The 25,604-nt window shown below is 33.7% G+C and overlaps 1 protein-coding gene across 2 annotated transcripts in view; it reads left to right on the forward strand.

The window, feature by feature from the left end:
• KLHL1 (kelch like family member 1) overlaps positions 1 to 25,604 on the forward strand; it is a 362,363-nt gene that overhangs the window by 146,958 nt on the left and 189,801 nt on the right. For both annotated transcript variants that reach the window (XM_040487388.1, XM_040487389.1), the window contains exon 4: positions 16,516 to 16,712. In XM_040487388.1, the coding sequence (XP_040343322.1) occupies positions 16,516 to 16,712 (197 nt within the window). The remainder of the gene's footprint in view (positions 1 to 16,515; positions 16,713 to 25,604) is intronic.

Here is a 25,604-nt window from a genome sequence, read left to right on the forward strand (position 1 = left end):
TTTATAGTCTTAATATTAGTCAACTATAAGAAAGGAAAAATAATAATGTCTAAGTAAGAGGATTGTTTTAAAGAGTAATTAAATAAAATTAAGTGAGGTTAGCATAATTCTTAGCATATTGTCAGTGCTCAATTATGATTATTCATAAAAGGTATTTTTATTAGTTTCATAAAATCCTTTGTACAATCCATTATAAAAAGTGAAGCTGGGGGCGCCTGGGTGGCGCAGTCGGTTAGGCGTCCGACTTCAGCCAGGTCACGATCTCGCGGTCCGTGAGTTCGAGCCCCGCATCGGGCTCTGGGCTGACAGCTCAGAGCCTGGAGCCTGTTTCCGATTCTGTGTCTCCCTCTCTCTCTGCCCCTCCCCCGTTCATGCTCTGTCTCTCTCTGTCCCAAAAATAAATAAATGTTGAAAAAAAATTAAAAAAAAATATTTAAAAAAAAAAAAGTGAAGCTGGAAGGGTGTCTGGGTCGGTCAGTCGGTTAAGTGTCCAATTTTGGCTCAGGTCATGATCTCACAGCCCCTCCTTGGCTCTGCACTGACAGTTCAGAGCCTGGAACCTGCTTCGGATTCCATGTTTCTCTCTCTTTCTCTCTCTGCCCCTCCCTTCCTTGTGCTCTCTCTCAAAAACAAATAATTTTTTTTTTTTTAAATGAAGCTGAAGACAGAACTGTGGAGGGAGTAATAATTTTGTCAACATTTATTAATTTTTAACTGATTTATTATATGCCTTACTATCATAATATGAATTCTAATTCAGATGTACGATTTTATATACATTTTTAGTGCTACATTTTTTTTAGGTCACCTACTTGTAATTTTGCTGCCTTATATATTTTAATTATGTTTTTATCACATATTGCATTCATCATTTTAGCATATTTTATCCCATCCCACACAGTCAAATCTTACTGTCAGATACAAAAATGAAAATATCTTATTAGAGACAGATCCACATAATTACATGGATGTGAAAGCATGGTCTAGTTTTCCCAATGACATTTCAATGTGCTTTATGCTAGATCTAAAGTTATTCAACCTTCTGACTGATAAATATGAGAGAGAGGCTGCTTATATGTATTTATGTTATTGTCACCTTCCATTTTCCAAGTATGAACTGCCATCAAACAAAATTTTTTCTTACAGTTAATTTCATTTTACACAAAATCATGAATAACCTGAGGAAAGTTTATTAATGCTACAAATGGAGAACAATTTATGATTGATAATAGCACCATTTAAAATATCATCCTCAAGCTTGGACATTCACAATTTCATAACTGCAAATTTAAGTCTAATTTTGTTTTGTTGTTTTTATGTAAATAAGAAGAATTATAGGAAACACTACATGTTTAACATTTAACATTTTCAGGATGTTTTACACACATCTCTGTCCTTCTCATAGCATTCCGTTTTGTCATGCAGTTGGAAAAATATAGCACCAACTTCACATATGTTTCTCAACAATACACATCTTTTCAAATATTACTTTAGTTGTGTTTTGACTATTTCTCAATGCTCTGCATTTAAAATTTGATAGAGCTGATTCTTTGCACAGATACTATTGTGTTATAAAAAAAAAAACAACTGAAAACAATAAACAAAAACAAGCAAATAAAACAACTCCAGTCACTGCCTTCTTCTGAAGTCTTCCAGAAATTACCATTTTGTCTGCTTTACCACTTTCATTCAGGAGAGATTTTTCCTTCATGTTGGAGACAGGAAATTTTATGATGAGAACTCTAAGCACTTTAATTTTAAATGCTTTGTCTACCTCAGATAATGGGTGGTGTTACCCCACAGGGGAAACATTTCAGCCAGAAGTGGATGGTATGCTCGTCATAATAAAGGAATACCTTGATTTCTGACTCCTTTAGACTGCACTTGAGCTTCCTTAGGCACATCATAGCACATACATTCCTCCACCAGAGAAAATATTCCACTAAATGGCATTCATGCAAGTCTGATATCTATTTCCCACCCCATCTTTCTTCTTCTCTGAAGAAATATTTAGGGGAGTGGGGAGGAAGCATTGAGGGGAGAGCATAGTGCAGAATAAAATATCAATAAAGAAAATATGGACTAGTAATGGCAGAATTCTCTTGTGAGAATTATAAAAATTACTTTGTTTAACATATGACATTTTCATTTCTGATACATCCATGTCTGCAAAATGTAAACAATACTTAGAAATATATGTCATTAATAATTTTTATGTGTTTTCTTGGACTACATGCTGTAATTTCTGATAAAGGGGCATTTTTACTATAATAGGATATTTAACCATTTTTTGACAAATTATTATTTTATTTATCAAGTTAAGTTACAGAAAATATATTCAGGACCTCAAGTACAAACCTCATTTTTGTATGCATTTAATTTGAATTTGCCATGTCACAAAATGGCTTAAAATGACTTCAAAGTAAAATACATAAGAGAGAGAAATAAGGTATCAATAATGTATAGGGTAGTGTTTTGATATGTATTGGAGAGTTAACTGTACATTCATATGATAACATATCGTTTGTTACTATTGTAACTATAGTTCCATAGTTACTTTGTAACTATTTTGAGGCTAAGAAATATTGATTATGATTATGGATTGTTATATGTGAAAATTTCAAGAAAAATATGAATACTTACAGTCAGAAAATGAAAGTGGTAAAGCTCTGAAATGATCTATAATGATAGCAGTAAAGGACTAAGATAACATATTAGGCGTATTTTGAGAGCCAAGATAGTGTTCCAAAGAAAGTTATCTGTTAAACAAACAAACAAACAAACAAACAAACAAAAACATCTGGCAACTAAGAAGCCATGGAGTACAGAGGCAGTGGGTGTATGGCTGCCTTCACAGGTAGAACTCTCAATCTGGGGAGATTGCCAGGTAATAAAATGTCAAAACTGCAGCCTTTTTTATTTCCACCTCACAACCATCCAACTTAGTGCATAAAATCTTTCAGCATCCCAAGATGGAGCAACTTTGTAGATAACTTCAATCGAGCTTAGTTCTATGAGCACGTACTTCTATGCTATGTTGCTGTAAAATCTGTCCAGTGACAAGTTATATTTTCTTATAGTTATCCCTTTCAATCTCCCCTCTATTTTTCTGACTGAAGTAGAACAATAAAGGAAGAACAAATATAAAAAGTCATTTACAGAAGGCACAAGACTCTAATTTTAGTCTTAATATCATGCCTAAGTATCTATGATGTGTAAGGCATTGAAATTCAAGCAAAAAAGACCTGAAAAGAGCATCCAAATTCAAATCCACACCACCTTTGGTATGATTTGCACCATAAGAGTCTTAAGTTTCTGTTGTATTCATAGAAATTACACACCAGTTTGTTTTAACTTCTCAGTCACCAAGGCAAAGAAAGAAGCATAATCAGTTATGTTATAAAATAAAAACAAATATTTTACTCAATATAAAGACAGGTTTCTAATATTGAAGTCTGAGGAGCATATCCTTGGATATCTGAATATTTGTAAAACACTATATGATGTACTTCAGACATCTTCACTAATTTGCTAAAAGTGGATATAATAATGAATTATGGAGCTATTTCTTCTGTTGGCTGATTCAATTTCAAATGATGTTGCCCAGACACACAAATTACTAATAATTTCATGTATCAAACAATAAAATATTAAAACTCAGGGATCAAACTCAGTTGGATTATGGGTACATTTAATTTAAAGAGATTGGTATTACTGATGCCGAACTCAAAATTATATGTTCCATCTAAAGGTACCCTAAAGTATTTAATTTTAGAAGAGCCAAGTGAGTATATTTGGGGTATGTTTGATACACCAGTAGACAAATTATGTTACTTCCAGTACAAGTTTAGATAACTTGTATAACTATGAGTTGATCCTTTTTATTTTTCATTTTTCTCACAACCAAAATTTCCTTAAGTATTGAGTGACAGCCTCAGTTGGATTAAATCCTACAGCAAGTACTAGAAGTAGAAAAAAAATCTATGTAGTTGATTAAAGACAGAGTTACACGCTATGATATACTAAAAATTAAGGAGTATATTCTATGGTTAAAATCAAGTAAGCTAAACACCTGTGTATGAATGTGGGTCAAAGGTAATGTTCAGAAAAAGTGAAGATTTTTCTCAGTAAATAATTCCTTGTTCTTTCCAAATCATAGATATTTGAGAATATTGGATTTAAAACAACTTAGGTAAATGAGAACTACTGAATTTTTTTAGTTCCGATACCCACTGGACTATTTAATTATTTATTACTTTTTTTTTAATGTTTATTTTTGAGAGAGACAGAGCATGAGCAGGGGAGGGGCAGAAAGAGAGGAAGACACAGAATCCAAAGCAGGCTCCAGGCTCTGAGCTGTCAGAACAGAGCTGGATGCAGGGCTATAAGTCCTGAACTCTGAGATCATGACCTGAGCCAAAGGTGGATGTTTAACTGACCGAACCACCCAGGCACCCCTGGACTTTTTAAAGTAAAAGATGTGTTGGGGCGCCTGGGTGGCTCAGTCGGTTTAGCGGCCGACTTCAGCTCAGGTCATGATCTCGCAGTCCGTGAGTTCGAGCCCCGCGTCAGGCTCTGTGCTGACAGCTCACAGCCTGGAGCCTGTTTCGGATTCTGTGTCTCCCTCTCTCTGACCCTCCCCCGTTCATGCTCTGTCTCTCTCTGTCTCAAAAATAAATAAACGTTAAAAAAATTAAAAAAAAAATAAAGTAAAAGATGTGTAGTTAGAATTAGAAAAAAATGACAGCCTTTATTATTAAAACTACCCTTTCATGGGTTCTTGCGTAGAGATTTCCCTGACTTTTCAAACAGTGAGCACTTAAACTCTGAGATATATTTACTAGTTAAAAAACATAAAGTGTGCTTTTCTTATGACTAGAATACAGGAAAGACATTGTTTATTGATTAATAAGCTCTAAGATTATAGAATATTCTAGGCATAGCTTGTCATTCTGTCTTATAAAACTGGTTTGCTATAAGTTTTTAGAGAAAAACCAAGATTTTCTTCCAGACGAAAGGTGAGAGGGAGACCAGGGAGCCAGTAATTGGATCATATTAGAATAAGGAATAAATAATTTGATGGTAGCAGAAGTCTAAAGTGCAGTAAAAATCAATTGCTTTTGGTAGCTGTTAAAAATATATGTAAGCCTATTAAAAATAATACAATGATACAAACCAACATTCTCTTAACTCTCCTGCTTTTTTTTTTGAAACACTCAAAAAATCTTAGGAATTTGATGATATAGATTATTAAGTAAGTAAATAAATAACCAAGAATATACAAACCTCTCATGTAGAATTCCACATCATTTATGTAATTAATATGCCATCAAGGAAATAGAGCACAACTCCCCATTCTTTAAGTGTGACCATTCATAAGGACCTCCTTCCAGAAAGCACAATAGAGAAAAGGAGATCCAAGGGTAATTTTATAGTGGAGAAACCTGACAAACACTACTTCTATTGTTGGGCAACCCAATTGGATGGAGACCAGCAGTTCGGGTGGTGAAAAAAATCACCTAAGCAGAATAAAGGAGGTAGAAGCACACTGCAAGGGAGAAGGGGTCAGGACAGCAAAGGAGAGACTGTCTGCCAGGAGGCAGTGGTGACAGGCTGTAGAAAAGTGAGGAAGGTGAGGAAATATGGAGACATGGATTTTTCCTTTTTTGGTACATATGTCCAGGTATAAGTAACCCATTGGTCAACGAAGGCTTATGGATATTTTGAGGTAGGTTGTCTGATGAGCCTCTTTGTATTCAGCCCTGGGGGTCACTGTGGGCCCTTTTACTGTATTCAGGTTTCCATTGCTCCAGTTGGTTGCCCAAAAGTGGCCACTATGCCTACTAAGTGATCAAAATTAACATCAATAGTGAGAAGTCATGTTGACAGTATGTACCCTTGATATCATGTGATGAGACCAAATCCATAGCCCAGTGTAATCATAATTAAATGAATCCCAGTTGAGGCACATTCTACAAAAAGCTTAACCAGAACTCTTCAAAACAGTTATCAAAAACAAGGAAGTCTGAGAAACTATCACAGCCAAGAGGAGCCTAAGGAGACATAACACGAAATGAAATATGGTATCATGCATGAGATCCTGAAACAGAGAAAGGGCTATTAAATAGGTAAAAAATAAATAAATTAATATAAATAAGAGTAAATTATGGACTAGTTAATAATAATATAGCAGTATTGGTTCATTAATTTAACATAGGTATCATACTAATGTAAAATGTTAATAACAACGTAAAATAGGTAGGTATTTAATATGAGAAATCTGTACTATTTTTGTAAGTTTCCTATAAATTGAAAGTATTTTAAGAAAAATGTTTACTTTTTAAGAATTTCTATGAATTAATTAAATATTAATTTTTAATTTTGTTTCAGTTCTAGTGTGGTAATGATATTACTTCTCTTTCTACTGAAGATAGAGATGATAGATAGATATAGATGGATAGATAAATTGATTTGATAGATTTAATTTACTTTATGGACTTTATAGGCAATTTTTGTATCTATCTGGTAAAGTGAATTCTTTTTTAATGTAACTGATTTTATAGATCAAATATGGTTATAAGGCACAGTTGGTAATAGGATATCACTTGTCCATTAAAAATACAGCATCATAAATTTCCATTCTTCTATAATCTTCACTTTTTCCTCCCCATTTTATTTTACATATCTTCATTCCAATACAGTGTAAATTTAAATATAAATTCTTGTAGAAAACCAGCTTAAGTCCACTGATATATATTTGGAATTCTCAGTCACTTTAACATTTACTTGAGGTGAAGCTATAGATATATGTAGTAAACATTTGGAAGTATTCTATTCAAAAGGCATTCCATTCTTATTCCCCAAGTTGGCTCAAGGGAGAGTGGCTCTAATTCTATCAATCTAGTTCATATAGGGTCAAAATCAATTATTGGGGTTTTACCATATTGCTAACTATTGAGGTAAGCATGGTCATGTGATACAATTTTTATTAAGGCAACCTGGAGAAAGACTTCTGGGGAACTTTTAGTAAAGATTTCTTCACTGATTGAAGAGAAACATGCACGAAGGAATAGTGTCTCTTCTGATGGGTGTTTTTCTGTCCAATCTGAAGCTTGAAACTATGGCAGCTATGAGGGAAACAACAACATACTTGAGAAGATGGTCACCTTCTGATGATGTGTTGAGCCTTTCAGTTAATCATTTCTGGAGACAACCTTCCTATCCCGTTGTCAAAAGAGATTACAACTATTTCCTTATTAAGAAAATTTCTCAGGGCTTTCTCTTATTACAGTGATAGGCTCCTTAGGTACCCAAAGTTTCATTTAAGTATCAGATATTTTTAAATTGATTTTCTGTGGCACCTAAAGTAAAAACGTGTATACTTTCCCATTTGGTATATATTTATATATTTTCTATGAAGAAAAATATCATGCACGAGGTAGCTCAATTTGTGTGCATTCAAGCTCAACACTCACTAATATTCCATTTGTGCCTTCTGGCTTTTACAAATGGTCTTTTCATTGGATATATTCCAAGTGGAAAAAATAGAATATTTTAACTCTTTGAAACACACAATGCTTATATCCTCCAAATTTGCATCCAAAGTTACCATAAGTAACCTGAAAAAATTAATCTATAGTCAACCTGTGAAAATTCACATTTTTCTTCTCCCCCACCTCTGCCTTTATTTTTCTAGGAAAGGAAGGAGAAATACCTGCTAAAATTTTATCTAAATTATTATGAAGTATAATGCTAGACTCAATATTTGAATTTGAACTATTTGGTCTTACATATCCTTTAGCTCATTACACTGACATAATATCTCTGAATCACTTTTCAAGTATCGATCTGGCAAGGTAAAGAGACTAACATGCACACACACACCCATTCACACACACCACTTTATATGCTAGGTTTACATTTATGAGATTATTTTAACAATATGTTGATAAAGTATTTTAAATGATAATTGTATATGTGAAGCTGCCATGACTATAATGTTATCTATATTATAAACTTCAAGAAAAAAAATAACACATAACCCTCAATTTCTCTAAATTACAATATACTATCTTTGTAATTTTGTTAGCAAAGTTTGAATTAAAGCCCTCAGAATACATAGGTACTAAACATCTTTGTTGGCATTTTATTATTCTTTTTAAAAGCTTTAGTGATGAATAATTGACATACAGGAAACTGCATATATATATATATATATATATACACACACATATATATACATGATATATACATACACATATATATGATGTACAATTATATGTAATAATATATGTATATACATATATGATGTATATATGATGTACATGATATATACACATACATATATATATGATGTACAATTTGATGTTTTGATCTCTGTATATACCCATAGAACCATTACCACAAACAGGGTAATGAATATATCCATCACATGCTTTCTGATCCATCTTGTTGCCCCAACTCGCCCCATCCTATACTAATGATCTGATTTATGTCACAATAGTTTGGATGTTTAAGAATTTTAATTAAGTTGAGTCACAGGGCTTATTTTTTGTCTGATTTCTTTCACTCAGCATAATTATTTTGCACTCAGCCCACTTAACTATGATGTTGCATATATCTATAGTTCTTTCTTTTTTATGAGTAGTATTCCATTGTATAGTGTAGATATACAATAGTCTCCCCTTGTTTGCAGTTTTGTTTTCAACAGTTTTAGTTACCCAAACAGATGATCCTCCTCCTGACTTGTTGTCAGAGGTCTGTAGGCTTAATAGTAAGCTATTAAGTCACAATGCCTACATCATTCACCTCCTTCATCTCATCACGGAAGCATTTTATCATCTTCCATCATCATGAAAAGAAAAGAAGGGTGAGTACAGCCCAATAAATTATTTTAAGAGAGAGAGGGACCACATTCACATATCCTTTATTATAGTATACGATTATAACTGTTCTATTATATATTAGTTATTGTTTTTACTGTGCCTAATTTACACACTAAATTTTATTAGAGCTATGTATGTATAAAGACAAACAGTAAATACTGTTTAAGGTTAAGTACTATCCATGGTTTCAGGAATCCCCTGGAGGTCTTGGAGCACATCCCCCACAGATAAAGCAAAGTACTGTAATACAGTCTGTTCATCTGCTCCCACTTGTTAATGAACATTTCAGTTGTTTCCAGTGTTTGGTTATTACAAAAGAAATCTACTATAAATGTTCATGTACAAGTCTCTATATCAACATAACTATTTTATTTTTCTTGGGTTAATTCTTAGGAGTAAAACGACTGAGTCATTTGAGAGGTGAAATTGTCAAACTGTTTTCCAAAATAGATACACCATTTCTCACTGCCAGCAGTACTGCTAATGCATGCAGGGTGGTATTTCATTGGGCTTTTAGCTTCCATTCTCCTGAACATTAATAATGTTGAGCATTTTTTATCCATGTATCTTCTTTTATGAAATATCTGTTTAGAGCGTTTGCCTATTAATTTTTTCTTATTATAAAGTTTGAGAGTTATTTATGTATTCTGGATACAAGTACTTTATCAGATGTAAGATTTTGCAAACATTTTTTCCCAGTCTGTGGTTCGTCTTTTTGTTCCTTTAATATTGTCCCTTGCAGTGATTTTTATGAAGTCCAATTTAACAATTTTTTTCTCATGGATTATGCTTTGGATATTTTATCTAAGAAACCTTTAACTTAAGGTTACACAAATTTTCTATCTTATAGAATATTTATAGTTTTAGTTTTTTACATTTAGGACTATGATCCATTTTGAGTAATTTATTTTTCATTAGCCTATAACATGTTTAATTTTGTGTTTTCTAAGTTAGCATTGCATGCATAACAGTTGCTTGACCCCAAAATTTCCCCTCAAATACAATGTATTAAAACAACAACCGTTTATTTAGTTTATGAGTTTGCGGCTTGTCAATTTGGCTGGACTTGGTTGAGAAGTTTTTCTAGTGTTTTGGAACTAAGCTTAATCCTGTATTGGCGCTCAGTTGACTGTCAGCAGCATAACCACCTAACAGAGGGCATCAGATTGATGAAACAGGCTTGCTCAGACTTAATGACATGATGGTGGAAAGGTCTCAAATGCAACAAATGAAATGCCTTTCAAAGACTTGCTTGCCTTATGTTTTACACTTTTCCTTTGTCCATGGTATTTCCCATGGCCAATCTCAGAGCTAGTATAGAAGAGTATTACCAAAGGGCAAAGATATAAAGAAAGGAATGACTTATGGACATATTTGCATGTTATCTTACCTGCTCTATCTTATCAGAAAGTCCTCCGCATACTCACTGCCCTTAATTTGAGCAGAAATGTGTTCCTCTAGGAGGGCATCTAAGTCTGTATTCCAAAACTTGAATCAGGTTCTGACCAACAAGGATGCCAATCTTAGATCATGCTTAACCTCTCCAAATAGTAGTCACATGTAATGCTAAATGTAATGCTAAATGCTGAAGTTTCTTCACTGAATTAACATCTTGAGTACATTTTATAAATTGTATGGGTTATAGTGAAAATACAAGTTTTGCATATGGATATCTGACTGTATCAGCACCATTTGTTCAAAGACTATACTTTTTAAATTAAATTGTCTTATGGCTTTGCAAAAACTAGTTATTTTTTATGAGTGGTTCTAATTCTGGATTCTATTCTTTTCCATTGTTCTGTATATATTTCGACAAGTACCAATCAGTTTTGATTACTGTAGCTTTGTAAGAAGTCTTAAAATCTGGTAGCATTATTTCTCCTACTTTGTTCTTTTTCAAAATTTTTTTGGTTATTCCAGGCCATTGCATTTGCATATGAATTTTTAGAATAAGTTCTCTCATTTCTACAAAAAGTTTGCTGAGATTTTGAATATGATTATAATAAACATATAGCTTAATTTGGGGTGAATTGAAATGTTAACAATGTTCTGTTTTCCAGACAAAAGTCACAGTGTATCTTCAACTTCATCTACACCCAACAAGCCTAATCCTCTCCAATGAGTTGTGACAAAGCATGTGAATTGTTTACAACCAGAGAGATTTATTAGAGAATCAGTCTTCTGGGTTTTTTTGGGGGACTGATCACATAGGCAGCCTCTGCTTGACATGCACCAAAATTCAAGATTCTCAGAAGGAAAGCAAGTATTTAGCATAAACCGTATTGTTTATACAGACAGTTTAGGTACAGAGAGCAATTTGTATTAGTTAATGGTAGGAACCCCTTTGAAATGTACATTTTCAGACACCAGTCAAGGTCAAATCTTAACAAACAGGCCTTTTCAAAAATACTAGGTCAGGTCTATTGTGTGAGTTTTCTCCTCATAAGTGCTGTTGAAAACAATTATATAAAATTAAAGGAAGTCATTCTCCAAATGTACTGAGGTCATAATAAATGGAATCTATAAAAGCCATGCTACTTTCATTTATCTCTTTTATCTGATTTTCATAGGATCCATCCTAGGAAACATATATCCATATCTTGGCAATCTTAATGAAAAATTTTAGGTAAAATTCCTCTACAGTTCTTAAATCATGATGATGTTTTAAAGATATATATGTTATAAAAAGCTGTTATGCATATGATCAATTATAAATAATAATATATTTTAATGTATTCATGTTATCTCCTCTATATTTCATATTTTTATTTTAACAAGCAAAGGTACACATTTCATAAATCATTCAAAATCTATAAAGTACAGGTGTCTATGACCTGTAGAATACTTTATTCTTGTGCTTACTACAATATTCACAAACCTTAAAATATATATCAATAACTACACTGACATGATTATCTTAAAATAATTTGAGCTTGTCTGAATCCTTCAACTTCAGATGAATATTTTGTTTTACATTATTATTGAATGATATTGTGAAATATAAACACCTCAAAGAACTGTATTGACAAATGTCTCCTCTGCCAAATTGACCTATGATACTCAATGTTCTACTAGTTGATAATATCCAAATAATAGGAACCTTGTAAATTTGTTAAAATCTTGTAAGTTTAAAAATAACTATTTCTAAATTTTGTTATTGATAATGTCCCTATTTTAAAATTAAAATTAAACTTTAGGTAGCTAATTCAATTGGAAATTAATATATAATAAAAAGTATTTTAATTTTTCTCCCATACCTTTTTCCTTTCAATTTATTGTTTCCAGTTTATGTGCTTTTTTTTTTCTTTCCTCATCAAATCTCTTGCAACATTTGGAAGCATGCTTTAGATTCCTTTTCTGTCTTATTCTTTCCATAACACTCATAAATAAAACATAAAACTCTTTATTAAACATGTTAAGTTATAGGTGAAATGTCATGTTTGAAGGCAAAGATATCCCTCACCCAAAGGATTATTTGCTAATTATAAAGGAAAAAAAATTTATTTAAAATGAAGAAATCTAGCAGACATTGCCTTAAACAAGGTACGAAACAACATCATCCATGATGAGACATACGTAATGAACCTCCCTATAAGAGGCACTGAAAAGGGTACAATATCACCTATATGATGTCCCTGCCAAAAAAAAGATTTCAGCTAGGTTTAATCGTGGTGATATACTATGACTAACACAACTGGGGAAATTCTACATAACAACTAGTCTGGAATTTTCACTATTGTTATAAATGTCATGAGTGACAAAATGGCTGGAAAACTAATATAAGTTAAAGGAGACTAAAAGGACATTACAAATAAATATGATGTGCAAGCCCTAATTAGATCCTGAATTTAAAACTAAAATCTATAAAGCATATTATTTGGATATTTGGGGAAATATGCATCATAGTAAATACTAGTAATATTATCAATTTCATATGTGTAAAAATTACATTGTAGTTATGTAGGAGAACATCTTTGTTCTTGGAGACACAGGCTTAAGTATTTAGGGGTGAAGTATAATGGTTTGAATAATCCAGTAATTCAGCAGCTATAGCATAAATACACATACACACACACACGCACACACACACACACACACAAACACACGCAGAAAAATATGGCAAAATGTTAACATTTGGTGAAGCTAGGTAAAGAGTATATGGGTGTTTATTGTACTATTCTTACAAATTACTATAGGTTAAAAAAAATCCAGAATAAAAAACTTTGGTTTGGAAAAAGAAAAAGGCAGTCTATTTATAAAGATCTTTCTTAATAAATATTCTGTCCTTGAAAGATGAATTTTTGATAGTAGACAACTTTTCTAACATCCTAGTTGAAAAAAAAAAGGAAAAATAAAAAAAAAAGTTTTCTGTAGCATCATAAAGTTAGAAAATAAATTCTAGCTAGCAAGAATACACACTTAAATTTCAATTAGATGATAGAATATTAATAATGAAAGTTAGGGTGTCTGGATTTCCTAGTCAGTTGAGAGTGTCACTCTTTGTTTTGGCTTAGGTCACAATCCCAGGGTCATGGGATCCAGCTGCATGCTCAGTGTGGAGTCTGCTTGAGATTCTCTCTCTGTCCCTCTCTCCTGCCCATTCACTCTCTCTCTCTCTCTCTCTCAAAAAGAAAAAGAAAATGAAGAAAAAAAGAAAGAAAGAAAGAAAGAAAGAAAGAAAGAAAGAAAGAAAGAAAAGAAAAGAAAAGAAAAGAAAGAAAAAGTTCATCAATTATTTTCTTCATATAAGTTTGTGTTTGAGTTTCAAATTTCATGTAGCCTGTCTTCCAAGTGCACAAATGAATTAAAATATCCCCTTTATATAGGGACTAATAACTATCATTAAATATAAGAGGCTGCAATATAGGTCTTACTGAGGCAAAAAGTAAAAGAACCATATAAATAAAACTTGTTTGGATAATTCAAACCTCAGTCAAATTTAGAACATTCAGAAAGGAAAATAAAACAATATTTTCTCAGAAAGATATCTAAAATTCTCAAAGTTTTGCTATTAAATGTAGAACACAGATACTTATTTTTGGGTAATTATAATTAAAACTAAAGGTGGTAAAGTTACATAAAGACAGAACAGTAGAGGGGCACCTGGGTGGCTCAGTCAGTTAAGCAGTTAAGCGGCCAACTTCAGCTCAGGTCATGATCTCACAGTTTGTGAGTTCGAGCCCCCCATCAGGCTCTGTGCTGACAGCTCAGAGCCTGGAGCCTGCTTCAAATTCTGCGTCTCCCTCTCTCTCTGACCCTCCCCCACTCACACCCTGTGTCTGTCTCTCTCTCAAAAATGAATAAACATAAAAAAATAAATAAAGACAGAACAGTAGAAATAAAACAAATCCATAATCAAAGAAAAAGAATGACATTATTTAAAACTTAGGATTAAAAATTAATGTTTATGAGTTAATTAAAAATTCTGTGAAATGAGTGATTCCCATTTGTAGAATTTCTACAATTAAAAGTTATTTAAATTTTTAGTAAGTTAGGGTTAAGGAGGATATTAGATATACCAAATAAGTATCCATGGATTTAAAGGTAGATATAAAAATATTATAAATTTTAATACAAATAATTCTCATGGAGAGAACTTCTAGAAGTAAATATGAAATATTTGTAAAGTTTTACATATCAGGTTTAAATGAAATATTAAATATATTGGGGACATGATCAGTGAATGGAATATATAAAGAAACTACAGATAGGGAGGAGAGAATGATTTGATCAATACAAAGCCCTTGATAATAGTCTCTAAGGGAAAATTGTAGAAGCAAAGGTAAGGAGGAAAAACCATTTCAATAAAAATAGGCAATACTTTTCCAGAACTTTCATATTTAGCAAAGCCAAAAATCTCTAAGCAAAATTAATAAAAATAATTCTAAAAAAACTCACGTCCATTACCATTACTCTATAATTATGCATTAACGAGACCCACCAAAGTTGATTTTCTGAAATGATTAAACAATCCACTGAAAATATAGATTAATTTAACAAAATAAGAATGACAAAAATAAACAATCTATGGCATGAAAAATTTCCAATAATTATAGGCATACACTAATTAAAATAAAATTAAAACTGCAATTTAGAGTAGACTGGGGGCACCTGGGTAGCACAGTCAATTAAGCATCTGACTCTTGATCTCAGCCCAGGTCATTATGTCATGGTTTGTGAGTTTGAGCCCCACATCAGGCTCTGTTCTGATGGTGCAGAGCCTGCTTGGGATTCTCTCTCCTCCTCTCTGGCCCTCCCCAACTTGTGCTCTCTCTCTCTTTCAAAATAAATAAAATAAACTCAAAAAAATTTTAAAAATTTAGAGTAGATTATACTGCAAGGATCAATAAAACCAATAAACCAATAAAATTATATACAGTTGAGTACTTGAGTTTATTGAGTATTATTAGCTTAAATATTGAGTTATTATTTGAAACTAATAGTTTTTGGTATAGATTCAGGCACACAGGCTCCTTACACCATGTGCATCCTCCATCCACCAAGGTTTTATGCCATCTTTACTTTGCTGGTAGAAGAGAAAGAGACCATGGATGGAGCACAATCAAGTCATAAATACCTTGGTGTGGTAGTAATCAACATCCCTCTACACCTAGTCCATTGACATGTATCCTGATGTTATCATGTGGCCTGGTCCTGTGTTCAGGAAAATGCGTGAAGCTATTTCTTTTTTTTTTAATTAAAAAAAAATTTTAACATTTATTTATCTTTGAGATAGAGAGAGACAGAGCACGAATGGGGGACGGTCAGAGAGAGGGAGACACAGAATCCGAAACAGGCTCCAGGCTCTGAGCTGTCAGCACAGAGCCCAATGCGGGGCTCGAACTCATGGACCACAAGATCATGACCTGAGCGGAAGTCGGCCGCCCAACCGACTGAGCCACCCAGGCGCCCTGCGTGAAGCTCTTTCTAGTGAAGAGTTAACAGTCAGTGCCACAAAAACTAAGATGGAATAAGCCGTTTGTATGACTTAGAAATACTCACTCGATCCTGAGTGACACATAGACAATCTGAATGGAAGTAAACCTATTAAAGATGTGTTGAGTTGCCAAACAAAACCTAACCCCAAATAGTTAAGCCCAGAAGGCTTCACAGGAATGTTTTACAAACATTCCACAAAAAGTCCAATTCTTTAATAAATTATTCCAGTAGTTAGAAAAAAGAGGAAATACTCAAGAGCTCATTTTCTGAGGTTAAGAGAACTGACTAAACGTTAAGAAAAATTACAGAAAACTGTAACCATGGGTACAGTGAGTTAAAAACAGTATTAGCAATCTACAACACAGGTATATATAAGACATGTACATATACATGTATTCATTATCCACATAGGTGCTTCATACTAATATACACAAGTGTATTGTCAGAAACTTCATAAATCTTTGCCCTCCTAAGCTTCTAGACGTGTTTTTGTGAACCTTTCTTGTGCCTCCTTTTTTTTTTTTCCTTAATTCACAACAAAAGGAACAACCATAATTCCTGCTGAAGTGGATACAGACATTTTAGTTGACAAGGCATTTGTACATACTAGAAGATTTTGAATGTTACGTGAAGTGAGACATGCAAGTTATCGTTCTAAACAGTTTCGTGATTCTGTTCACTTAATGTTTAGGTTGCTTGGAGTTAAAGGAAGACACCATTGAAAACCTTCTTGCTGCAGCGTGCCTTCTTCAGCTCCCTCAAGTAGTAGAAGTGTGCTGCCACTTCCTCATGAAGCTGTTGCACCCATCCAACTGTTTGGGGATCCGAGCCTTCGCAGATGCTCAAGGATGCATTGAATTAATGAAGGTGGCCCACAGCTACACAATGGTAAGGAAATGTACTATTTTCATAATAGAGGCATAGCTGTATTATCAGAGGTTAAAACAATTGCTATCATTGCATTGAATGACTTTTTTATGTTTCAAATGAGTTCTATAGGCTTGGGCACATTTCTATTATGGGGCACAATGTACTACATAGAATTTTATAATATCAAAGCAAAAAAAGTCTGTTCTTAATGGACTTATTTCTACATTGTGTATAAATCATAAATGAAACCATAAAGCAACTATAGACTATTTAAGATTTTAAAATTGTTTAATCTTTCTTAGTACTCCTGTCATATCTCTTTTTAAACCTACTTCCACAGCTGCCCCTTTTTTCTTCTTTTCTTTCTGATGAAGAGCTACCAGTCTGTACCACAAAAAAGAAAAAAAAAAGCAACTTTTTTTTTTTGCCTTTTTCTTACAACATTTCTACTATGGAATAAGTTGTATCAACCAAAATTCAATGTTGAAGCCTACCCACGATGTGACGGTTCTTGGAGATAGGGACTTTTGGTTGTAATTAGGCTTAGATGAAGTCCTAAGAGTGGGTCCCTCATGATGAGATTAGTGCCCTTATAAGGAGAGATACCAGAGAATTTGCCTCTTCTCTCTCTCTACCTTGTGAGGGAACAGTAAGAAGGTGACCACCTATAAACCATGAAGAGAGCCCTCACCAGGAACTCAAATCAGTCTACACCTTCATCTTAGACTTCCCAACTCCTGAATATGGGAAATAAATTCCTGTTCTTTAAGCTACCCAGGCAATAGTATTGTGTTATAGCAGCCCAAGCTGCCAAATGCATTTTCATCATAGCACATTATATTTGGTATGCCTCTGCCTGTATGATTTGTCCAGGGAAAATATTTAGATGTATAAATGAACTGATCTATTTTTTTAAGAACTTTGACTTTCTTTACCATTTTATTTATTTTTTTTAACTTGATTTATTTCTGAGAAACAGAGTGAGACAAAGCGTGAGCGGGGGAGGGGCAGAGAGAGAAGGAGACACAGAATCTGAAGCAGGCTCCAGGCTCTGAGCAAGCGGTCAGCACAGGGCCTGATGCAGGGCTCGAACTCACAAACTGTGAGATCATGACCTGAGCTGAAGTCGGACGCTCAACCGACTGAGCCACCCAGGCGCCCCTCTTTACCATTTTAATGATGGGTTTAAACTGAGTGAATAGCAGTCAGTAAATACTCATAAAGTAATTTAAGTCTATTTATATTTTTCTCATTTTTTTCTATATATATGTATTTTAACATCTTTATAGAGATACCAAAAATCACTTGAATTGTACACTTTAAATGTGTGAACTTTGTGGTGTGAGATGTTTTTTATGTTATCTCCATTCTAGAATAGAATAATCAGTTACAACAATTCACACTGATCATATTTCATACCCTAGAAAGAACATTCTAAAAGTTCTTATTCTAGTGTCTGGCATATAGTAAGCCCTCTACAAAATGCTAGCCAATTTTGTTATTGTCATTATTAACATTACTAATGATTTGATTGTAATTATTGAAACAGCCAATTGTAAAGTATAGAACTTTCCCTTTCAACTCAAGGAAAGAATTTATATGAGGTAAATCTCATTAAGCTTTGTAGTTGCTACTTATGAAAAAGTTCTTCTTTTAAGATTCAACATCTTTTCAAATCACTAATGACTGTCAGCCATTTAAAAGTCTTCTGATTGTTATTCTTATACAGAATTTCAATATTATTTTATTTTTCTTCTTTAATCCTTTAAGCTGAGTGGTAAATTAAATGAAAATATACAAATAAAAAGAAAGAGATACATGCTCTGTGATTCTATTGTCAAAATTTTCCTTTGAAATATTCCATGACAAGGCATAGTACCACTATTGAAATTATATGAACCATATAAAATCAATGTAAACAAACAGTTCATCAACCAAAATATCAAAGTCCAACGCAGTCATTTAATTATGCACATTTCATTACAATTAGGAGTTCTTGGCATAGCTAAGCCGAAGAACAATATGTGTCCATATCCAGAGGGATAATGGTCCCTTCTGGTCTAGTTTGAAATTATTAATTTAGTAATAAAGATGTTTTTCTTGCAGCTGCTTGGACTGCTCCACAATTTATCACACAATATTAACAATATTTTTTCTTTAGACAGTTTAAAATGTATATTCTATAGTAAAATATATTTAAACCTGAAATTTATACAAATTTTGTTAATATACTCAACATTCAAAACATCTCTATCTTAATTTATTTTTGAGACTATGAATGGATTATGTATTGTGTCATGTAGGTTGAAATTTAATTTCGTGATTTCAAACATGATTTCAAATTGTTTTGGGAACATGAAGCTCCAATATTCTCGATGCTCATGGGTTACTATTTTTAGTGAATAAAAATTACTGACCTATTGGTCCTACATCACTGTTTTCTCTCATTTCTAACACTTTCAAATGAGTGTTTTACATCTGGTATTATAATTTCTCACCACATCTTTACTTCTGATCCTTGTTCAATCTTGCATATGTCTTCATCCAATATTCAATCTGTGCTTTAAGAACAAGCCCATTATGTTATCTTTTTTTAGTTGCTTTAATAGCAAATCATACTACTTTTTCTAGTACATCTGGGACTAAATTCTTTATTGGATCTATTATTTATTTGTTTATTTTATAAGTAACATTTTTCCATAAGTTTCTATTTCCTTGCTGAAAGTTTTAGATATCAACTTGACCTTGAACATCCAGATCTTACCGTGCTGGTTATATGCTTTTGCCATTTATATCATTTGGTAACTTTCCTTTGGAAATTTCACCTCTGTATTTGGCTTCAACTATTGATTTTGTGTGGATAATTCCAAAATCTATTCAGGAAGGTGACCCAGCTTGGCATTAGTTCATGTGCAAGCTACTGGAAAATTTTGATTGCAAGTTCCATATTAGGCAGAAGTGTGAAACTAATTCTAAAACATTAATTTAAACTTTGGCTGCATGAATATCCAGACAGCAACAAAATAATTGAAGGAAATATGCCCCCTCTAACTATTAGAGTTCATTATGAGAGTTGTGCTTAATTTTGAAAATCATAGTTTAAAATCGTTAGAGTGACAAATAGAAACAGATGAGAATATCAAGACTAGCATGATTCTATACTCATGTCATATGAAGAGATATTGAAAAAAATTTGGTGCGTATAGCTGAATTACAGTAGGGCATGAAAATAGCTATTTTCACATATTTGACAAAATAGGTTTGTGTCTAATAGTGTTGTGTAAATGTTCCTCATTGTATTCCATCTTAGTGGTGTAATCTTCTGTTCAAATTAAATGTATATATGAAAGGATAATACTAAGATTAATTTGCTTTGTGCAAAGATGAAAGTCCAAAGGTCTACTTCAGTCATCTGACCTTTCTTTCTCTGCTGGTTTGTCTATTTCCACTAATCATCACCGCCACTTCCCTCCAAGGTCATCTTGCCTTTTCAGGGGACTCCTGAAACTCCATTTCTCTGAAATACTCTCTCCTTTTGGTTCTGGGTTAGAGTTTGTCAATAACGGGCATCCGTGTAAGCTATGGGAGATAAGAGGTGGAAGGTACAACTTCACAAGCAGTTAAAAGCAGAAAGGTTGGACAAATGGAGACTTGAAATAACTTCTTAGCAAGCCTTTGAAAGAGATTTGCTTCACAACTGTAGACTGAGTCAGTTGATGGGAGCCTTCTGGAGGTTCTTGAGAAATGGAGTGCCTTTGCTGAGTGCTTTTGAAGACAATTCACATAGAACTGAAGGTTGAGACCATTAACATGAATTCTCTGACCTTCACTTGCACAGCACTATCAATTCACTGTCCACAATGTTTCTTACATTGAATAGATTGGCATGTTTTCCTCATCCAACATTTATTTACCTCAAAATAGCAGATTCACACAGTTTTGATATGCGTAGTCCTCCTTACCTAACTTCTAAACCATTACCTGGGCATTTTTCCTCAGAAATAAGCAGACCTGACCTCCCTCCTCCTAAACATGTGCTGTGAATTCCCTTCACTTGTACTTCACTCATGATAATGTCTCTGGCCTGAAATCTCTGGAATATAATTCTAAATAACCCTCAGTTTCCAGTTTAAGTTCATTCATGCCTAAGAAACATCTTAAAACTTTTCATGGTGGGAGCGTGAGTGGCTCAGTCGGTTAAGTGTCTGATTCTTAGTTTCAACTCAGGTCTTGATCTCATGATTCGTGAGTTTGAGCCCCACATTGGGCCCTGTGCTGGCAGCATAGAGCTTGCTTGGGGTTCTTTTCTCCCTTCGTCTCTGCCTCACTTTTGCTCATGCTTTCTTTCTGTCTCTCCCTCTCAAAAATAAACAAAAAATCTTTTTAAAAAACCTTTCCATGGCATTCTTTCTCTCCTTTGAAATCTTAGGGTTCCCTTATTTAGGATTATGTGACATCATCATAAATTTCCTTATGCAATCAATGACCTTTTTTGTCTTTGTGACTGGTCTTCACAACTGTACTGCAAAATCCTTTATGACAGAATAAGCATTATGTGTTGAAATTTATTTTGTCTTGATGAAGTATCTAGTAAATGGTAATATACTAACATATTCCCTTTGGATATTCTTTTAGGATTGTGACTTTCCCCACTCATGAATTCAGTCATTCAAGAACACACATAGTTTTCCTCTAATTTTCTTTGCAGTCCCATTTCTTACCATATTTTCCCTGTTCATACACTTTCAACCACACTGGTCTTCGTACTGCCTTTTGACTACATCAAGCATCTCACCTAAGGACCTTTCACCTGATGACCTTTGTGTTTGCTCTTGCTTCCCTCTGCCAGAAACACGGTTCTACCAAGTATTTATATCCTTTTCTCCTCTGCCTCATTCAGATGTCTGCTCAAATGTCACTTCCACAGAGTTCTCATCTCTGAATATTTTATATAATGTGGCACTGCCTTCAAAACCCTCCACACCCTCACACTGTTTTATATCCTTTAGTGTAGTCATTAGTTTCTGGCTTTATATTTTTGATTTTGTTACTGTGTTTTCTTCTCTTCCATTACTGTGGTAGCTTCTTGTTAGCATTTTTATTAAACTTATATACCTTAAGTGCATAGCATTTATTGTTGATTGAATAGTGACAGAGTGACTATTGAATATTTTGTACCCAGACTATAGGTCACATTGGGCATACAATGGTAGCTAAAATAGACATAGTTTGCCCTTAGAATAAAAATGAAGATACTGAGTGCAAATAAATTATTCCTATAAATGACATTTATATACATGCATATATATTTGCATCATGCATACATTTGGTAACTGCTACAAAGGATAGTGGTAAGATGCTATGGGAGAGTGAAAGAGACAAAGCCTTGTTAAACGAGTGATGCCTTATATGGAGTTGTAAAGGATGAGGCAGAATTCATCAGGTGAAATGTTGGCTAAAGAACATTCATGATGTGCCAATGACCTGAGGTGGGAAGGAGCTTATTCTGTTTCGGAAAATTCAAATGTGATTGAATAGTCAGGCAGAAAGGAAGAGAGGTGGATGATGAGGCTGGAGTTTTAGGCAGAGCCGATTTTCCAAGGTTATTGACAATTTGTTAAGGATTTGGGTTTTTATATCGAGTATAATGGTATATCATTGAAAACATTCTTAAGCAAGTAAAAGCCGAGATTAAATTTAAAGACTAGTTGCCTGACTGCCGTGAGGAAGAGGCCAGAAAAGAAACCAAGAATAAAGACTGGCATTCTATAGAGACCTATATATGTACACTCACACACATATTGGGTGAGTGAGAAAGAAAAAGAGAAAGTCAGGTAACTCTAACTTCTGCCATTGTGTCTGGTAGCAAAGCTTCCCACTGCTGGTGCTGGAGATAATACAAGTTAAGTGTATATAGTACATATCAAGCATTGTTCTAGGGTGAAGCATGCTTAGTTACTATAATCCTTTCAGAACCCCTGCTACCTATGCATAATCTCCATTCTAAAAATGACTCAGGGATGTTCAATAATTTCCTAAAGAACGATAGAAAGACCATGCTAGAACGGAGATTTAAGCCAGTACTGTCTAACTAGAAATTAGATGCTCTATCTAATACGCTAATGACCACACAGCAATTGAATTTTATTCATTAAATCAAATTAGATTTCTGATGTGTAGAACACTTCAAAACATGGATTACTTTAGACAAATGGATATTGTAAACTTAAAATATAGATGAGAGTACAGAACGCCATGAACATTTTGTTCCTCAGTTTTTGTTTTTGTTTTGTTTTGTTTTCGTTTCCCTGTTCACGTCACTCTCTCACTTTCTGCCCAGTGCTACCATCATGGCTTACAGCATTTCCCGATGTTTATGCTAGGTGCAGAAGTGTGGCAATAGGGCTGATCAAAGGCTACCATGTTCAATCAATATCCTTGGAAGATAGAAGTCTCAGCACTGCAGCATAGAGCCCTGCCAAGTCAGTGTGAGAATGGCTGCCCTTTCCGTCTGGTCCTCAAAAATCCTATACATCATTCACTTGTGCTTCAGAACCATTAGAGCAATTCCAGACAAAAAGAACCAACCTTATTTATGCGGTTTCTGTTCATGGGTTTGAAATACCTGACATTTATCATGGTTTCTAGTTAGAAGCATGCTCTTTTTTTTATCATTACTGATAACTCTTCTAATAACCCATTAATTAGAGTTTTCTTTGGGGGAATCCAAGGAATTTAATTTAATTTTTTAATTCAATTTTTTTGGAATTTAATTTTAAATTGCTTTGCTTTTCTAAGTCATCAAAACAAACTTCCCTTCACCCATATTATCCCCTGGATTATTATGTGATATATTAGTACTAAAATGTGTGTTGAAAGTTATCTTTTTAAAAATGTTATTCATTACTTCATGTTACTCCTTTTCAGTATCTGAGTAATACATGGTCTGAGTAGTGAGTTTAAGTTAATATACAATTGTCAGGTTGAAAATTAGCAAACTTTGACTTTCAGCATTTCTTTGTAAATTGATAAGAAATGAAGGTTGGATACATTGAGTGGCTTCGATGACAACTGCCACCGAAGATGGATGATCACAAGTAATCTGGAAGCAGGTAGAAGCTTGCACAGACATGAACTTCCTATTTTAGTTTTTGCTTCTCTTTACTTCCTCTGTGCCTAAATTAGGCTCACAACTCTTTACAGGTATTTATTTGTGTCCTAAATCACAGTCGTTGGTACAACCAAGTCCACTAGCTAAGACCCGAAGCTGATTTCAGTGGAAGTTTTAAAAAACTGACTTTTGTGTTCAGTGTCATGTGTGAACAGGATATTCATATGACACTGGATAAACTGATAGAGATGTATAATAAATAGTAGCATTATAACACATAATTATTCACTCATGTGATTGCAGTTTGACTACACAGAAGTTTGTAATTGTTAGGGTTCATAAAATAACCACAATTAAATGTGCATTTATGACAGTTTCAAAGACTAATTAAGCATTATTGCAGAGTACCAAATGAAAATTATAAGCCTCTTCAGGGTCCATTTTAGATACCGTCCATTTCTTCTATTCAGATATTCTTCAGATATGTTTCCATTTTAGGTTTTTATATCCAAACTGAAGAACATTCTATTTTAAGAAACATATCCTTCTGCTTTCTTGATGTTGATGATGTTGAATATAATTATAATATTCCTCTACTTGAGAAGTATTCTATTCATTTTAAAGATGATTTCATTTGCATATTTTAATTTTATTTTTATTTCTCATACTGAGCTATTTCTAAAACACAAAGATACAGTGCATAGCTGTATAAAATCAAATACACACACAAACACACACACACACACATACATGCAGAATCTAGGATTAAAAATGTATTAGGTCTTCTTTATTGTCAGCAGATACAAATGTTTATGGCATTGCTGTTTGTTGAGCTGATGCTGTAACAACAGTAGAACTAACAAAGCATCGAGAAGGAACTAATGTTACAAAATATCCTATAAATACACATACAAAAGATATTTTCATGGTAACTTGTAAGTAGTCCCCAAGTGTTTAATTATTTCAATCACTTAATCTATAGAATTCCCTTCTGGAACAAGTAATATTCTTACATTATTAGAATAGTCCTAAAAGAGCTTCTGATGTGATGTCAGCAGAAAGGAAAGCCAGAAACATTTTGGGTACAGTGCCCTTTGCAGTTTGCAAAGCACGGTTCTTCAACAAATGAAATCAATAATATGCTTTTGTTCAAGTGAAAAAAATTCTGATTTTTATGTGTAAATAAAGTTTCACTCTATTATCATAATTTGCACCTCATGAACTAATGTAAAATATTTATATTTTCTGATGAGGTAATGAATCACATACTATGAAACTAATTTCTTTTTACAAGTCTCTTTTAGATTTTTCTTTCACTGTCATTTTCAGTTAGGACTATGCTTGTACTTAAAGATCTTTAATAGTAAGTTTTTAAAGAGGAATAAAAGGTAAAGGTATCGATTATAGTTCATCAGATGATACATGATACATGATACATCTATCTTTGCTTGAGGGGAAACTCAGTCTGTCCTTTGTATGTAGGGTAGAGTTGAGATGGGGCTGATCATTTCCTAAAAAGAGTGCTTTTAGAAATGTACAACCAGGGGCGCCTGGGTGGCGCAGTCGGTTAAGCGTCCGACTTCAGCCAGGTCATGATCTCGCGGTCCGTGAGTTCGAGCCCCGTGTCGGGCTCTGGGCTGATGGCTCAGAGCCTGGAGCCTGTTTCTGATTCTGTGTCTTCCTCTCTCTCTGCCCCTCCCCCGTTCATGCTCTGTCTCTCTCTGTCCCAAAAATAAAAATAAAAACGTAGGAAAAAAAATTAAAAAAAAAAAAAAAGAAAAAGAAATGTACAACCAGAC

The sequence above is a fragment of the Herpailurus yagouaroundi genome, unplaced genomic scaffold (genome assembly GCF_014898765.1).
Source record: "Herpailurus yagouaroundi ecotype Mexico unplaced genomic scaffold, PumYag 164, whole genome shotgun sequence".
Classification (NCBI taxonomy): domain Eukaryota; kingdom Metazoa; phylum Chordata; class Mammalia; order Carnivora; family Felidae; genus Herpailurus; species Herpailurus yagouaroundi.